Source organism: Stegostoma tigrinum, chromosome 27 (genome assembly GCF_030684315.1).
Source record: "Stegostoma tigrinum isolate sSteTig4 chromosome 27, sSteTig4.hap1, whole genome shotgun sequence".
NCBI lineage: Eukaryota > Metazoa > Chordata > Chondrichthyes > Orectolobiformes > Stegostomatidae > Stegostoma > Stegostoma tigrinum.
The window spans coordinates 32226298-32244780 of NC_081380.1; the positions used below are offsets into that span (position 1 = coordinate 32226298).

Here is an 18483-nt window from a genome sequence, read left to right on the forward strand (position 1 = left end):
CGTCAGTTGAGCAAGTAAACCAGATGAAAACAAACACAGGAACATTGTTCCATACTTGCCAAAATCAATGCGGTTACTTTTAAATAAATGAAGTTTTAGAAAAATTTTTTATTAAGAAGTTTTTAAAAATTGCTGAACCTGTCATAAGATGTGTTAGAGAGTGAATTCTGCGCAAGTGTGCCTGGAACAAACGGGACTAAACAATTAACTCAATTTTCTTCAGGTAATTAGCTGTGCCCTCTGCTAAGGTGGCCATCTCTTACTTAGTGAAATTCAAAAGCCTGATAGGTCTTTTGAAAAGCTCCTCAGTTTCTCTTTGACATGTACACATAAGCTGCAGTGTTAGATTATAACAGGTCTCTTCTGCCATCTCGAGACAATATCCCATCATTGCACACAGATCAAGTTAACTTGCCCTTACACAAAAACAACGTATAAAGCACAGTCTCTGTTACACTGCAGCAGCAGACAACCAATTGAATAAAGAGAAATAAGCAACCCCTGTTTAAAACTGAAAATGGAAAGGAAATGAAATAAGCACACCTCTAAAATTGAATATAGAAAGGATATATAAATTCTGGTTATGCAATATTTGAAAGTATTCAACTGCCAAAATTTATGAACTGCATGCAGTACATTTGTGGGTATAAAGGTTATATGACCTCTTGGCAATTTTGCACAGGAAATACCAAGTTGAAATCAACCATGTTACAATAATTAGGATGTAATGGATGGCATTTTGCGGCCAGAGGCAAAATTACAGCATTTGCTGCCAATCTCAAACAGACGTTGCCACAAGCATTTAAGGATTTCCATGGTGTAGATTCCCTTTTTCCCCAAAGTAGTTTAAATCTGGCAAGGTGCTCTCTTAGCAAAGGCAGCAATGACAGCAAATGCATAAGCGGCCAATCACGTTGGAGCACTTACATACAACAAAACCAGGAAATTGTAAATTCATGACTTCAATTTTAAAATTTCAAATAGCAAAATAAATGATTGAACTTAGATAAAAGCTAACATGAACAAGCTAGAAGAAAATGGAATTTAAAAATGTTTTTTTAAAAAACAAACCACAATGAAGAAATCTGACATTTCATCCGTATCAATGCTGATAGTTCTGCTGTCATTATGACAAGATTGGTGCCAAGTTTATCCTCCAAGCGTGATCATAAATCATTATTAATCGTTGAAATGCATTTGTAAGATGAGGGCATTTTTGACTGAGCCAACAATTTTTACCCATCCTTAAATGATGTGGAGAAGCTGGTGTTGAGCTGTCAATGTGAACTGCTGCAGTCTATAAGGTGTAGGGACACGCACAGCAAGTCCCAGGGTTTTGACCCTGCAGCAATGAAGGAACAGAAATATAGTTCCCAATCAGGATGACGCGCGGTTTGGCTTATAATCACAGGTAAATAAAATTGCTCTTTTAACCTGTGTACTCAGCAAAAGATATTCCTGATGGCTAGCAGGGTACTACATAGTTCATGCTTTTGCTCTGAATCCAAAGTCGTTGGCAATTGATTCTAAAATAATGACGTAAATTGATCTGCCAACATTTAAAAAAAAAGTGATTTGCATATGCTTTAACAAAATATTTTGATGACATGCATATGCACAAGTGAAAGCATTGAAACAAAACTTCAGTCTATGCATTTTCATTGCAATTTGTACTTAGCTATCAGTTCTGGTACTGCGTGCAGGTTTGTTTAGAAGATCATCATCAGTGGAGTGACCATTCCCATCTTTTACTTATAAATTCTGTGTCTGATCCCACCTCTCTCACTAACAGCTGAAGGAGGAGTAAGACTCCGAAAGCTTGGTGTTTTCAAATAAACCTGCTGGACTATAACCCGGTGTTGTGTGATTCCTGACCACATCCACCTCAGTCCAACACCGGCACTTCAACATCCTGTTTATTAATAGCACGGAAACTTGTTCCTAAACATTTCATTTCTTATCTTGTGATTTGAAGTGCAATCCATTTGGAGAAAGAGAATACCGTGTTTAACAAACAAAAAGTGTGTTCTTCAAATTGTTAGCTAGGAATTTGATCCCAGTTGGACTACAGTATTGGAGCAACCTCCTAACATATTTCAAGTCTGATAATGCCTAACAATTACCACTTTTGCCATACAATGCTGTTCAGGTTACAGGCTTCATGATATGACATTTGCTGCAAATTATTAAATCAACTAAAACACAAACACTCATGATCCCTGATGATCCTAGGATCATACAAAATTTTTTAAAAATTCAATAATCTTACAAAGAAACAATGAGGAGTATAAAATCAGCGGAACAAACAGCTAGAAAACATTAATAAAGAATGAGATAAAATGAGCACTGTGACGAAACAGATAACTTCATCTTGCAAGCTGGAGGATTGCAGGGGGAATTTAGTCGCATTCCTATTTTACGTGATATGAATTAACAGTTAGAGAGAAAAAAAACTCACAGCAAAGCCAGAACTGATGAGGTCACAGTCTGTGCAATTAACTGTACAGGCCATTAATTATTGTGGTATGACTACTATACCTTATAAAGTAGCTGTATTTTAACCTTTAAACTGAAGGCAAAATAGTGTAGTGAAAAAGGAGCATATGACCTGTTATTTGTTCTGCCTGATACATCTGGGAGTGGGTGACATAGATGAAGTGTTTGAAAAATGCATGCGCCTGGTTCAAGACCTGGGAACAAAGGAAGGCCACAGCAGTTGGCTTTGCCATGGGTAGACTTGACAACAAAGGACAAAGCAAATGGTTTTGCCAAAAGGCCAAGAGAGAGAAACAGAATGACAAGAGTTAAAAAGTCTTAAGACTTGAAATCTTACTGTGTGACCTCCTCCCACCCACATTCCTGCAAAAATGCCATCCCCTATTCCCAATTCCTTTACCTCCACTGCATCTGTTCCCAGGATGAGGCATTCCACTCCCGTACATCCCAGATATCATCGTTTTTCAAGGACCGCAACTCCTCCCCCACCCAAGTGGTCGGGAACTCCCTCGGCCGTGTCTCCCACATTTCCCACAACTCATCCGTCACACCTCCTCCCTGCAATAACAACCAAAACAGAATCCCCCCTCGTCCTCATGTACCACCCAACCAACCTCTGGATCCAACGCATCATCCTCCGACTCTTCCACCATCTGCAAACTAACCCCACGAAAGACATTTTTCCCTCCCCACCCTTAACTGCTTTCCAGAAGGACCATTCTCTCCAAGACTCCCTTGTCCACTCCACACTCCCCTCCAGCCCCACCACAAGCTGGCACTTTTCCTTGCAACCGCAGGAGGTGCTACACCTGCCACTACACCTCCTCCCTCACCCCCGTCCCAGGCCCCAAAACGACTTTCCACATCAAGTAGATGTTCATCTGCACATGTGCTAATGTGGTATACTGCATCCGCTGTTCCCATTGCAGCTTCTTCAATCTTGGGGAAGCCAAGCAGACGCTTGGGGACCACTCGGCAGAACACCTAAGCTCGGCTTGCACTAAACAACTGCACCTCCCAATCACGAACCACTTCAATTCCCCCTCCCATTCTGCAACGACATGTCCATCCTGGGCCTCCTGCAGTGCCATAACAATGCTACCAGTAGGGTGCAGGAACAGCAACTCATATTCCGCTGGGGAACTCTGCAGCCCAATGGTATCAATGTGGACTACAATGCCACTAATATTCTGTAGAACAAAATATACGACTGCCATGGTTAGAACACTAGCAGGCACATTACTTTGTTATTTGCATTTACTAAACGGGCTGCTTGAAGGAAAAGTATTCAAATTTCATAAACTGTGCTTATGCAAAACTGAAACTGCTAGTAATAGAATCAACTACAACTCAATCATACCCTACAATAAGAACGAATCAAAGGAAAACAAACCAATTTGCAGGATTATGGGAAAACACTAGACATAAGGGAGTGAATTGGACTGTTCTTTAAAAAGGTGCAGGCACAGGTGCAATGACTAGAATGGTTTCCTTCTGTGCTATAAGGCTCTAGGATTTTATACGTTTCAAAAACAATCACTCCCTATTGATTGTCCTGATCAAGTTTCTGATTTAGAAAATATATATTTTAGTCAAACTTAAATATATGATTTTATTGCCTTTTTCCTTTGACACATTTGCCTGCCTAACACAAGGTCATTTTGCAATCTTAATATTGTATGCAATTAAGAACTCAAGTCTCCATCAGCTACACAACTCATTTCCTCTTGCTCTAAATATCCTATGATTCTGCTCATAACCAGATAAACTACACTGACTCACCTGGCCTACTTTTAGCCTACTATGCATGATGACATTGATAACATTTAGCACCTGTACAACTATTTCACTTGCATCTTCATCAACTCAGATGCTGCAGAGTATCACACCATGATTCAAAAGCCACCCATGCAGCCTTAAATCTGCAGGCTTTAGGCTTGAATCAGTATTGCATCAACCAATTCACTTTTATTCGAAACACGTTACACACAAGACACTTTCAAACATTGTGCTACAGCATATTTTTCCACCAAAATAGGAATACGCAAAACTATGAAGAAGTTGTACAAAGTATAATATTGCATTTCACATTCAAAAGTAACAAGTTTCTTGAGCATTTCTCATAAAACAAAAGTCTAAGCAGCATTAGTCTGCCATTTAAATTTTAAACTCAAGAACTCCTTTTTAAAAAAGTTTCTTCCCTCAACAGTAATTCCACTGACTAATGTACTGTAATTATACATTTTCTTCCTCATTAAGTGTTCATTAACGAAGAGGTCACAGCACATTTGTGAAATTTATAAACGGCCATTAAAAATGTGGCCCCTCTTATGCCAGCTTTTAATATACTCAAGTAGAAATTGAACATTTCCATTGAAAATAATGAGGTTACCCGCTGAATTTCATTATAAATTATATCAATGGCACCAAATAAAAAGAGATTAACAGGATTAAATAAATAATATAGCCCTTGCAAACAAATTCTTACTGCAATGGAACTATTAAGCTGGCGAGGGTTCAGAAGAGATTTACCAGAATGTTTCCAGGAATGGCAGGTTTAAATTATAACGAGGCGTTGGGGCTTCTTTCACTGGAGTGTAGGACGTCGAAGGGTGACCTTAGAGAGGTTTATAAAATTACAAGGAATAAAGATAAAGTGAATAGTAGGTCTCTTTTCCCTAGGGTGGGGGATTTTCAAAACTAGAGAACATACTTTTAAGCTAAGAGGAGAAAGACTTGTGAAGACATTTGTGTTTTAAAAAAAAATTTCCCCAAAGTGGTTCATGTGTGGAATGAACTTCCAGAGGAAGTAGTGAATGGGGGCACAGTTACAAAGTTTTAAAAGGCATTTGCGCAAGTACGTGAATAAGAAATATGGGGAGGAATGTGAGTCAAAATTAGTGTGGGATTAGGATCGTCAAAGACTGGTTGAACCAAAGGGTTTGTTTCTGTGTGGTATATATCCAAGTACCCCTGTAGTTATAGAATATCTGAATGAGGGGATCATCGAGGAAGTCAGGTGAAAAATCAGGATAACTTATACACACAGCCTATTTTTACAGAACAACAAATCATCTTGTTGCTTCCAGAGGGTCTAATATATGGGATATAGAATTGGCTGGGAACATATTGAAAGAACAGGACAATCATTATTCTACCCGCATGCACATCAGGCTTACAAAATGACCAGAGAACCCCCATGGTCACTGATCGCACCGTAGTGAAACAGAATTCGCCTCATGTTTATAAAGGGTGTCCTTCACTTTGGGGATCGCAAAGCATCTATGTTTTTTGAGGTTTATATCATCTGAACCTCAATTAGATTGCTACATTTTAATTACAATTTTCCTCAATGCTTTCCTCACATATTTCCCTCTTTTAATCTTCACCATGTTCTTACAAATCAAAATCACAAGACAGCAGCAACGCATCAAAGAAACAACAAAATAAACTCACTTTCGAAGGTGTTCATGCTCTTTTAGGAACAGTTCTGTTCTCCTGTTGTTAACTCCTGACCCACTTTTGTAAGATCTGAAGATTTAACAAAGACTTTATTGAATGGACACGGTAAAATGATTAAGTATTACCCTACTTCCATGGACACAGACACCTGTCACAGCTCTTAGAAGTTTTATCAGCTAAGTTCAATTCTGATTTTCAACTTGGCCAACAGACGATATTAGTATGCATTTAGATCTGGAGGCAAATTTAGTCCTCCAGCCAAATGTACATTAACAAAGCTACAAAAGAAATTCACACAATATTTCATCTGGGTTTCTCTCCTCAGGTTGTCAATGCTTGAAAAAAATCAGTAATTTTATAATTAATATATTTATCTTAAGAGCTGATAGATGTCTGTGGTGTGGGTAATTACTTTTATTAAATTTTATGTTCATTTCAAACTCTCAATCAAAATTGAAGATAAACTGAACATTGAAAATAAAACAGATGTAAATTATCAGAGGCAGTTAATGCTGCTCATATATAATGTTTACGGAAAGGATCTTTAGTACTATAATGAAATATACAAAACATGAACCTTCATGGCCAAAAAAATACTGCAAGAATGTGACAATCATTGGATCCAAACTAACAAATTACAGAATATCTGAACCATTATTATAATTTGACAGCGTGTGTATCAAAATAGAAACATACGAAGCATCTTCATGTTTTAACAGTGTTAAATAATCATCACTTACTCAATGTCCTTTCGAACTGATCCCAACAAGTCTTCACGTTCTCGGATTGCAACAAAATTGGCTTTGGTTTTATTAAACTCGTGTGTATAATCCTGTGGAAAGGCAAATTGAAAACAACCATTTACAATCAACTATCCACCCATTTCACAACATTTCTTCGGCCGGCACCTCCTGGAAAAATATACTGCATTTAGTAAAATTGAAAACCTCCACCATTAATTTCCATTGTTGGGCCCAATGCTTGAAAACGTCACGCTTTGTTTTCCAAATGCTAAACAGCCTTCAAAATCTCTAATATTACAGGCAGGAAGAGTGCACTCGTCGAAGTCTGAACATACAGTTCAATGCATCAGCTTAGGGTAGCAGTGGGATGTGGCAATTACTGACCACACTTGAAGATGCACTTAGACTCAAAGTGTTTAGCACCACCAGCATTTCCAAAAGGAATGGGGATCAAAAGGAAACTTTCAGGTTGTTTAGCACGTAGAAATGAAGCAACATGGCTTTGATTATACCTCTGCTGCAAAAGTCTCAAATAGCACTGCCATTATACTGTAACACTATATAACACAGCGCACTTAAAATCCTTTGTAATATCTGACCTTGTTTTCTAAACTGACAAAAAAAACTGCTTCACAGGGACAGTGATAGCACAAAAATTCATTTCTAGCAATAATTAGGATCATGCAGTAACAAGGACAACAGCTATTATTATTTTTCCCTTTTAAAGGAGAACAGAGTGCAGCTGATCTCTATTGCAACAGATAACATAATAGTCTAGCTAATATTATCAAAACATAACTAAGCCACTTGTCATTTTCACAGACAGAACACAAAGATTGGAAATGCACATTGTACAGTATTGTCCATCTGTACAAAACTGATTAAATTATTTTGCACAATACACTTCCAAAACAATACCTGAGGTAGGACAAAATGGATCTTTGGCAATCCCGTAGAAATTACAATTTATGGTTTTTCAGAGTTCAGAATATCCGAAAGCACGTCTATAATAAAAATGGAAGGTGGGACTCTAAATCAGAATGACCAACTGAGTTAAAAATTATCCTGAAACAAGGTGCAGAATGGAGTCAAAATTATGTTGACACTGGATGTGTCCAACAGATGTACTTCTATCAATAATCTAAATCATACACAATTTCAGAGGAACTCTGCAAAAACAAAAATCCATTGCATCTTCACTGAAAGGATTATGTCTTTTAAAGGCATTTGGTTACAATTTCTTTTAATCTAATTTAAATGTTAAGATGTTTAGTACAAAGCTTTTTACAAATCATTGATCAGTAATCTTTCACCATTTATTCTTCCAAACACACTCACTTGTGTAGACTTTCTGCAAGAGCTATCCCACTTCTAGGTTGACAGCTTCCAGTGTTTTGGTACAATTTTTTTCAGAAAAAAATGATCACAATCCCTGACCCTGGTGATTTAGCAATTTTTAAATACTTTACCTCAGACAATAACAAGGAAAATATATCAAAACCATATATTGTTCCTAAGAGATCTACATCGAAGACTAACCAATTACACATTTCTAAAACAAACCGACTGCGTAACAAGAGATAGTAGTGAGATGTTACTGTGATAACATCCCATCGATTTCTATGCTTCTATAAATTAAAGTCTTTTATCTGCATTTGATTCCTATGCAGAGACTTTAATTTATACAAGTAAACTCTTATCTACCTACACATAGGTATGCAGGCACTGCCCTGAAGCTTCCTGCCCAGCTAGGAATGCAGGGTAAAGCTTTTGTAACTCCTTATCTTCTCACACATTGGTATGCAGACACTGTCTTAAGCTTCTTGACTGAATTAAAATTAGAATCAAGCTGTTTTAAATAGGGTTAGGTGGGGAAAATTTGTAAAGGTGTGAAACCTCTAAAGCACGTAACTTCTGTCGCTGGCAAAGGGGCCAGGGCACTGACTTTGTCCTAGCCAGACACACTGGCAACTTGAAATCAGAATCTGTCCCGGACAACAACTCGAAATCGCCTCCTGCCATTAGCAGCTACTTCACTAGCAATCGATACAATATATTGGTCTTTTACGTTCTTGATGCAATACTTGTTTGGTATCCTGTCTTTGTCTGCTGTAGTAATTGTTTCATGAATCATGTCTTTTGTAAACTGTGAAGTTGTTTTCTGTATCATGTCTTCTGTAGAGTATAAAAAGCGGGGACTGTCCACTGCTCGGGGAAAATTACTTGCGAGACTCTGCACCGGGTTGAGTACAGTGATTCTCCACAGCTTGTACTTGCTTGGTAATAAGAGGATGTGTGTTTTTCGAAACAGGTCAGTGTCTTATTATTGCAGCAAGTCTGTGAGGGTCTCTGAAAACAAACCTGACTGTAGGAACTGCTGATGCTGGCGAATCAGAGGTGGATGAACACAGCAGGCCAAGCAGCATCAGAGAGGCAGGAAAGCTGACGTTTTGGGTCTAGACCCTTCTTCAGAAATGGGGGAGGGGAAGGGGATTCTGAAATAAATAGCGAGAGAGAGAGGCGGAGGTGGATCAGAACAATAATTGGATAGGATCAAGATAAAAGTCTGAGTCAGACAGCATAGAAACAGAGATAACAAAGTGTGGAGCTGGATGAACACATCAGGCCAAGCAACATCTTCGGAGCACAAAAGCTGACGTTTCGGTCCTAGACCCTTCATCAGAAAAGGGGGAAGCGGAGAGGGTTCTGAAATAAATAGGGAACGAGGGGGAGGCAGATCGAAGATGGATAGATGCGAAGATAGGTGGCGAGGAGACATACAAGTTAAAGGGGCGGGGATGGTGCCTATAGAGGCGAATGTAGGTGGGGAGGTAGGGAGGGGCTAGGTCAGTCTGGGGAGGATGGACAGATAAAGGGGTCGGGATGAGGTTAGTAGATAGGAAACGGAGGTGCGGCTTGAGGTGGGAGGAAGGGACAGGTGAGGGAGGCGGGGACGAGCTGGGCTGGTTTTGGGATGCAGTGGAGGGAGGGGAGAACTTGAAGCTTGTGATAGAAACAGGTTCTTTGGCTCACCAGATCCATGCTGACCAATGACCATCAAGCTATAATAATCTCATTTACCTGCACTCGGTCCATAGCCTACAATGCCCTGGCATTTTAAGTGCTGGTACAGATGCTTTAAATATTGCAAGAGGACATGCGCTCAGGCAACATGCTCCACGTTTCTACCATTATCTGGGTGAAAAACCGTTTTTCTCAGATCCTCCGAGCTGCTTACTCCTAATCTTTAACTCATGTCCTCTGCTCTAGGACACTTCTGCCATGGGGAAAATATTCTCACAATGTACAGTGTCTGTGCTTCTCATAATTTTGTACATGTCAATCAGATCCTTCACCTACTCCCACCCCCCCCCCCCCCCCCCCCCCACCCCCACCCCCCCCCCCCCCCCCACCCCCCCCCCCCCCCAAATCTGTAATTACTTGCTGTATCTCTGCAGCCTTTCTTCAACAAAGAAACTATGCTCACTTTCCTCCAGTCACCTGGCACTTCACCTATGGCCAGTGAAGTATTATGTATCTCCGCCAGGACCTCAGCAATCTTCTCCTTTATGTCTACTAAAATATCTAATACATCCTCCTTACTAATCTTAACATACCGTAGGTCGCCACAGTCTCCAGCTACATTTCATTTGTCCTTTGTGAATACAGATGAAAAACTTTCATTTAAGACCTCACCCATATCCTCTGGCTCCACACACAGATTGCCCCTTTATCTCTAATCGGCCCCATTCTTTCCCTGGTAATTGTCTTGCTCTCCGCATACTTACAAAATACCTTGGGGGTTTCCTTAATGTATTTTTGCCTCCTAATTTAATGTTTTAAGCAACCCTCCCAATACACTCTATACTCCTAAAAACATTTGTAAATGCATTTGTAAAGCTTAAGTACCAATCAGTAAATTCTTTTACATGGTAAGAATGAGGTCAATGTTGTTCTTCTGCAGATACTACCTGAACATGAACATATCTTGTCTTACGTTTAGCTAATGATATGTTGACTGTGAATCTTTCGTTCAAAAATCACTAAAAACGTAAAGAAAACAAATCTTAAAACTTTACATTAGCTCATGCCAAGTTTATTACAAACGCTGCAGCGGGAAATGTTATGGATGGCATGAACATATTCAAAGTACCTAAATGTTGAGTGTCAGTCCTTTATTCTAAGGAAATGTTTCAACTTTTAGTACAGACTACTTTAATTCAAAACAGAAGAAATCAAATCATCTCGCAAATTCTTTTTAGAATTTCCTATTCAATTTATCTTCACGATTTACATTGCTAAGTTATAATTACTGGGCAAACTTTAGAAGAAAAGCCTTTAAATTATTGTTTGAAGACAGTGAAGTCTGTGTGGTGGATCCAGTGATTCTTTGCACAGTATTGGCCATCAAAATCCTTTCTAATCCTGGATGAAATATCCCAAAACGCTTAAATTATTGAACAAATTCAGGCACAAACAAAATTTACAAGCTGACGAAGCACCACATATCCACATACATCTTCCTGGTAGCCAAGGCAGATGCTGCTCAATTCCCAAAGGGAGTTAGACAGGAGGATAGTTTTTTTTATATACTGTAGTTTTTCAGCTTGAAGTGTTTCTAGTCTTTAGCATTGCAAGAAGTTTCAAAATTATGCATTTGGACACACATACAAAAATATTGGTCTGTTCAGCAACTCAAACCAAATTAAAATGTATTTTAACCTGTTGACTTCAATTTTATCGTTCAGAACATGCAAAAGTATGCCTTCCACTATGAAGTTAATAGAAATATAAAATATCTTCATTAGTTTTAACAGGGGACACAAGAGAAAAGAATCTGAAGGTGTGATGCTTTGTGGCATTGTAATTTTGTGAAATTCACTTTTATTGAAGTGGATGGCACAATGTTTTGTAAGAAGAATGGGACACTCCCTTTAATTGCTTTTTAAAAAAAATGTTACCAGCCTATTTTCTCAAAGTGCAAGATTAAAATGCAAGAAGTTCCTTTATTGGACAGCCATTATTTCGCAGTTCTAGTCACCTTTCACTTTTTTGCTGAGGTTGACATTTGTACATTCAGCATATAAGTTGAAGACATTTGTCACTCAATTAAGTTCAGACTACTCTATTAAATCATGTCATGCAATTTATCCTCATTTATAGGTAGCAATGAGCTAATCTTTTTACATCATAAATGCAACATCAGCTGTCATTCAAAAATACAGTTAGATGGAAATTAATAGTTTCCTCCATCATCTTGATTTCAAATTCCTGTGGTAAATGTATTTAGAATCTACACCACTACCAAATATATACTGCATTTGTAATTTACCTCAAAATGCAAGAACTGGATCATGAAATGAACTATTAAAAATGGAATATTTCATGAAACAAACAAATAAAGTGAAAACATTCAACCACAGGGAAACAGAGAATCAACACAACACACAAGTATTTTTAAACCAAATGGCATTAAAGAGGCTAAAACAATCCAGAGGGCTCAACATTGTAGCATCATAATGATACGACAGAAGTAGAGAAGAAAACTAGATATACCGATGTTGAGCCGCTCCAACAATGAAATACACGTACTATCACAGTAACACCAGACTGTAATTTAATGAAGATTGTTTTTACCTGTAAAATGTCCCTGTGCCTTTGAAGTGTGTGCATGAGTGCTGCATTCAATGATGTAACACCAGGGGATGAAGTGTACTCTGCCATTTTGTCATTTACTCCTGTCAGCTGGAGATAAAAGTGTATTAAAAAATTGAGAATCATTTATACCACAATAATGCCAGTGCTTATCATATGCCTTTTTGACCCCTAAACACTTTGGCTCAGAATTCCTCTGTAATACTAGAAGTTATACTAATGTCTAAAAAGGGCTGAGGAAAAGATAGCCACCATTTAGTAGAGTACAGGAAACTAAAATCATGAAGCAATCACATGAACTCAGTCTTGGGTTACTCAGTGATAGATACTTATGGTCAGTTGATATTGGGCACTGCAAACCAGGGCAAAATAGGATTCACTAATTCAAAAAGCATACAGCATAGCACGCAAGGTCCAACAACTGTTTCAAGTTAATTCCCAATAAGGAAGGGTGACAGGACAAGCAAACAAATATCCAAATTACAAAGGATCTTCAAAATTCAATATATTATGGATTCTGGGAATTTGTAATAAAAAGAAATGCGAGAACTCTTAGTCAGTCTGGCAGCATTAGGGGAAAGAAATAAAGCTAACCTTTCAAAATCGATGAAAGATGAGGTTGCCCCCTTCAGTAACGTACTTACTTTAAAAGTTGGAACCATGGGTTCAAGTTCCATGCCAGACCATCAGCACAGTGGGCTGACACTTTAATACACAAAGTTCTATATTGCAAGGAAGAGTTGCAAAGCTGAAACTCATCTGCCTATTGGATGATATCATGACAATATACAAAATCCAGGGCATTTCTCAGCAACAAAAACAGATTAATAGAATCATACAGTCATTACAGTGCAGATAGAGATCTTTTGGCGCATTGAGTCTCCCAAATAGCCTCTATCTGCACTGTAAGGATTGTATGATTCTCTTAAAAGCATCTCACCCAAACTCACTCTCCCACCCTATCCCCACAACTCTGCATTAACCATAGCTAATCCACCTAATCCACACATGCCTGGACACTATGGGGCAATTTAGCATGGGCAATCCACCTAGCCTGCATATCTTTAGACTTGTGGGAGGAAACTGAGCACCTGAAGGAAACCCATGCAGGCACAGGGAGAACATGAAAACTGCACACAGTCAGATAGTCACCCAAGACTGGAATTGAACCCGGGTCCTTAGCGTTGAGAGGAGGCAGTGCTAACCGCTGTGCCACTCTAATTAATTGATTATTGATCTCTTTATTGTTTGTACGGTATTGTTAAATTAAAAAAGTCATTTGCATAAAAGCATTTTTTACTGAGATGAGATATGGTGCTCTACAGATTGTACTTATTTTTCTGTAATTCTTGCTTATATCTGGATTTTAAAAGGTCATTGATCTTTCTTTCCAGACTCAATGATCCTTTAGATCTGAGATGGAGGAGAAATTTCTTTAGCTGGCAGGGTTTGAATATGTGGAACTCATTATCGCAGAAGACTGTGGAGGCCAATTTACTGAAAATGCAGCAGACTCAAATGGGCCAAATTCTGCTCCCATAGTCTTTTGGTCTCAGCTCAACACTAACAACAGAGAGGCTCAAAATCAAAATGAAACCAGATAATCGATGGTGTGGAATTCTTCATAATGGAATAACGATGCATGGTGTCAATTAAGAACAGAGCACATCAGATGAAGAATTGAGACTGGTACAGCAGAAAGGTATGCAACAAAAAAATGTGCACAGCTCTGCATCTTCAGAAATCTTCAAACAAAAATATTTCTGCTTTCTTTCGATCACTCAAGAAACTCACTTCAAGTGGACAATGCTGAACTTGTTTAAAAAATATTAACTGGTTAAAATTAACTGGATTTTGATACAAGTTACCGAAGGAGAAATTCAAAAGCCAATAGTGCTCTATCCTAAATATGCAGTACTTATTTTACATAATATAAATTATTCATTGATTACTTCTCCAGAATTCAGAGAATGGAGAAGAATTATATCATCTTAACTTTGCATGACTGCTTATTTAAAATTATCTCGGTCAATAACAGCAGTGTTGTCTCAAGGTGTGGTTGACAAAACCGATCCAATCATACCCAAATTTACAAAGACATAATGGTGACAACACCGAGAGCCCTAAATTAGACTCAAGTGCCTAATATAAATGGTGAAAGACAATGTCAGGTTCAACGCATATACAACAAATAACAAGGTGAACCTTGAGGGCACTGGAGATGTACAACAATTCAGTGTTACAGCTGGGTTTAGGTCTTGAGTGTTTCAACAATAAAGAAGCCCTAGGAAAAGAAACAGCTGCAAAGCTTGCCCTGCACTTTTGTAACTTTCATACTGATCATTGAATGATGTTTTGCAACAACATGTGCACTGTAGGAATGAATTTTCTGACAAAATATTTTCCATTATTTTGAGATAACAACGTGTAGAGCTGGATGAACGCAGCAGGCCGAGCAGGAAAGCTGATGTTTCGGGTTGAGACCCTTCTTTTTTCTGAAGGAGGGTCTCGACCCGAAACGTCAGCTTTCCTGCTCGGCCTGCTGCGTTCATCCAGCTCTACACCTTGTTATCTCAGATTCTCCAGCATCGGCAGTTCCTGCTATTTCCATTATTTTTGCAGTGACATTCTGCGCAGTTCAATCGCTGAAGACATTTTTTGTGGCATGTTCCTGGTTTCCATTTTTTCTAAAACTAAAATTTCACTGTAGAACGGTGGTAAAATCAAGGTCACATACCTCAGGTATTTCACAAAACTTCTGTCAGAGTTTATTATCTATGCACTCGTTATCAAGCAGAAATGAGAGGCCTAAAAGTTTCAGGCGAACGAGGAAAAAAAGTGAGCAGTGACCACTCACAATATTGTAAAAGAAATAACTTCTCATTGTATAGTATTCCTAATGTAATAAAATATCCTGAAGTGCTTGAAGAGAGAAAGATCAGAAGAATCAGAAAAATAAACATGAATAGCTGAAGAAAACACAACATGGGTTTCTGGGAAGACTTTGAAAAAGTTGGAGAAATTAAGTAAGGCAGAGCAGTTTAGGAAATGTGTTTCACAGTGTGGTGGTGGGATGCAGGTGTGTACAAGTGGGATGAACAAAGACCCAAACAGTAGTCAAGGTTCAAAGACAGAGCTGTACGAGGAGGAAGAGATGATGTGTGAACAGCTCCATTTACATTGTATTTTGCAAAGACTGGTATGGACATTGTCTTCATCTAACAATTCCCATGCTTGAGAAAAATGAAAATTCTGACCATTATGGGGGAAGGAGAGTAAGTGAACATTAACAGAAGAGAAAGACAAATAAAAGATGTAAAAGAAAATCAGATACAGGCACGGAGTTCCAGTTGGGGCAGATTGTGAAGGGTGGAGCATTACAAATTACAGAAACTGTAATAACTATTAACAAGGTTCCAAAATAGCAATATTTAATTGAAGGTTTAAAAATCACCTTGGCTAGCAGCTGTTCTATTTCCACAGCCATTGTTTCAAACATCCTGTCTTGGCTCGAACCATTTAGAAGAGGTGTTGTATCAGAACTAGAAGAGGTAGAAAGAGAAACAAAACTAGCACAACAATACGAGAAAAATGTAGGACAACATATAATTTGCTACACAGTTGCAAAAATAGTAGCTTTGTTAATCTATCCAAGTATACAACAGAAACAAAAAAAATTGATGTAGAAAAAAAAGTGCCCAAAATAAGTGGAAGTTTGAATCAACACATTATTCATTACTATTGAAGACATTTTTCATGAAACATTTAATTTTACTTAATTTACATTAATGAAACCACTTCACAAGGTGAAACAAAAAGTGTTTACTTGATCAAGGTGGTTAAGCATACTTTTAAATGAAATTCCTTGAAACAAAATCAGCTGTACAACATTTCCTTATGTTATATTTAATGAGAAACACATTGGCATTAAAATGTTAATTTTTGTTCAAATCAATGAAAAGAAATGAAAGTAGTTAAGAATGGATGCACCTTTCAAGTAGAAATCTCAAACTTCAAAATACTTAAGCAACACAAACTTATTCTTTGCAGAACCATACTTTTCCCCAAGAAGCAATCAGTGCTCAACTTCCATAGGTACTGACACAAGGACTGGCTGAACAGAATGTAAAACAGCTTGATGTTTTGTCACTTACGCGTGGAACAAGCTAATTCCAATGACCTCTTATCCAGAAATTGATAGGTAAAAGAACTGAAAACTAAATCACAACTTCCTGAAGTGGTGATCATGAGCTGAAATTAGCTCGAGGCAGTAATGATCACTTTGGAACTTTGACAGATGTACCTCCACCTTAACAGGAGTATGCACGCTCAATTCTTACTGACAGAGTCGTAACAATTTCCAAGCTTTGAAAAGGGAATCACAATGTGAAAAATAATTTGTCAAGTACTGTGCTACTTGTGTCTTACAGTATAAAAGGCACAGTGATGCGTACACAACCTGCACAAACACATGCAACAGCACTACAATCACCAAATTCCAGCAAAATAAACATCCAATGATCAGGGAACAAATTTCATCAGCAACAAATTGCAATGGTTACACAACAATTCAGAGGCTGGGTTGCTTCTCGACTGGCAAAAGCCCCTCTACTGTAGGCAAAAACACAATTCAGGAATGCAACACAATATTTTTCCACTTTCCTAGATGGATGCAGTTAGAACAAGCAAAAAGACTGATACCATCTAAGATAAAGCTGCCTTCTTGACTGGCACCTCATCCACTAGCTTAAACAACAACTCCCTCCACCGCAGTGATTGCAGTATACAGTATCTACAGAATTCAATGAACAGCTCACGAAAGCATTGCTGGCAACAATCTTCACAAATCCATTGTCTCCACTATAGAGAAGGATCAGGTGCGTGGGAGCAGTGTTGTTTCAAAAAGTTCACCTCCAATTCATTCACCATTTCTACATTATTAGTTTCAAAATCCTGGAACATCCTGATAGTGCTACAGTGGTACCTCACCACATGTACTGCAAAAATTCTGACAGATAATTTATCACTACAAAAGGCAGCTTGGAAAAGGCAATTTTCTTATAACTGAGGATGACTTGGTTCCACTCCTGGGGGATTAGGTATGCTGTGGTACCTGAATAGTCCAATCCTCGAGTCACAGATTCTGCTACAGATGGGGCAGGTTGTGATAAAGTAGGACACTCTGGATTCTGGGCACTCTTTCTGCTGCTTGTGCTTGGCCTCCCATATGCACCACTTAGTGATATTTGAGGTGGTTGGCGTCCTCACAGACAGTTCTTCCTTAGTTTGTGTTCTCTAGGGCAAGCAATTCCCACATCAATGGAGATGTTACATTCGGTTAGCAATGCTTTCCGGGTGTCCTTGCAGCGTTTCCTCTGTCCTCTTAGTGACGGCTTACCATTTCAGAGCTTGGAGCTGAGCATTTGTTGTGTCTTGGGCATGCGGACAATGTGGCCTGTTCACTGTACCTTGTTATGCCTGATCAATACCTTAATTCAGGGGGTACTGGCCAGGGAGAGGACACTCACATTGGTACACCTATCCTGGCATTGGATTTACAGGATGTTTCAAAGGCAACACTAGCGTTAACTCTTTAGGGATTTGAGGTGTCTGATATACATGGTCTATGTTTCTGATCCATACAGGAGGGCGGTAACTACAGCCACTTTGTAGACCAAGAGCTTGCTGCTGAGTCTGAGGCCTTGGGCTTCAAACATCATTAGTAAGGTGTCCAAATGCTGCACTGGCACATTAGAGTCTATGTTGAATTTCCTCATCAATGTGTGCTCTCACCAAGAGAAGGCTTAAAGTATCGTTCCAAGGGCTTGGTGTGGATTTTGGTGGTCACAACAGTATTGTAGTGGGGCAGGAGCAGGCTAGTAGAGAACCTCTGTTTTCCCAAAATGTTCAGCTTGAAGCCCACTCTCCTGAATGTCACAGTGAATGCATCGATAACCGTTTGTAGCTCAAGGTCCGTGTGTGTGTGTGTGTGTGTGTGTGTGTGTGTGTGTGTGTGTGTGTGTGTGTGTGTGTGTGTGTGTGTGTGTGTGTGTGTGTGCACGCGCGCGCGCGCGCACGCAGGTACTGTCTGCGTATTGCAGCTTGGTGACAGAAGTTGGGGTGGTCA

The 18483-nt window shown here is 38.9% G+C and overlaps 1 protein-coding gene across 2 annotated transcripts in view; it reads right to left on the minus strand.

The window, feature by feature from the left end:
* Positions 1-18483, minus strand: part of gosr1 (golgi SNAP receptor complex member 1) — a 95754-nt gene that overhangs the window by 61676 nt on the left and 15595 nt on the right. For both annotated transcript variants that reach the window (XM_048557398.2, XM_048557397.2), the window contains exons 4-7: positions 15811-15898; positions 12339-12446; positions 6699-6790; positions 5953-6027 (exon numbers count right to left, since the gene is read on the minus strand). In XM_048557398.2, the coding sequence (XP_048413355.1) occupies positions 5953-6027; positions 6699-6790; positions 12339-12446; positions 15811-15898 (363 nt within the window). The remainder of the gene's footprint in view (positions 1-5952; positions 6028-6698; positions 6791-12338; positions 12447-15810; positions 15899-18483) is intronic.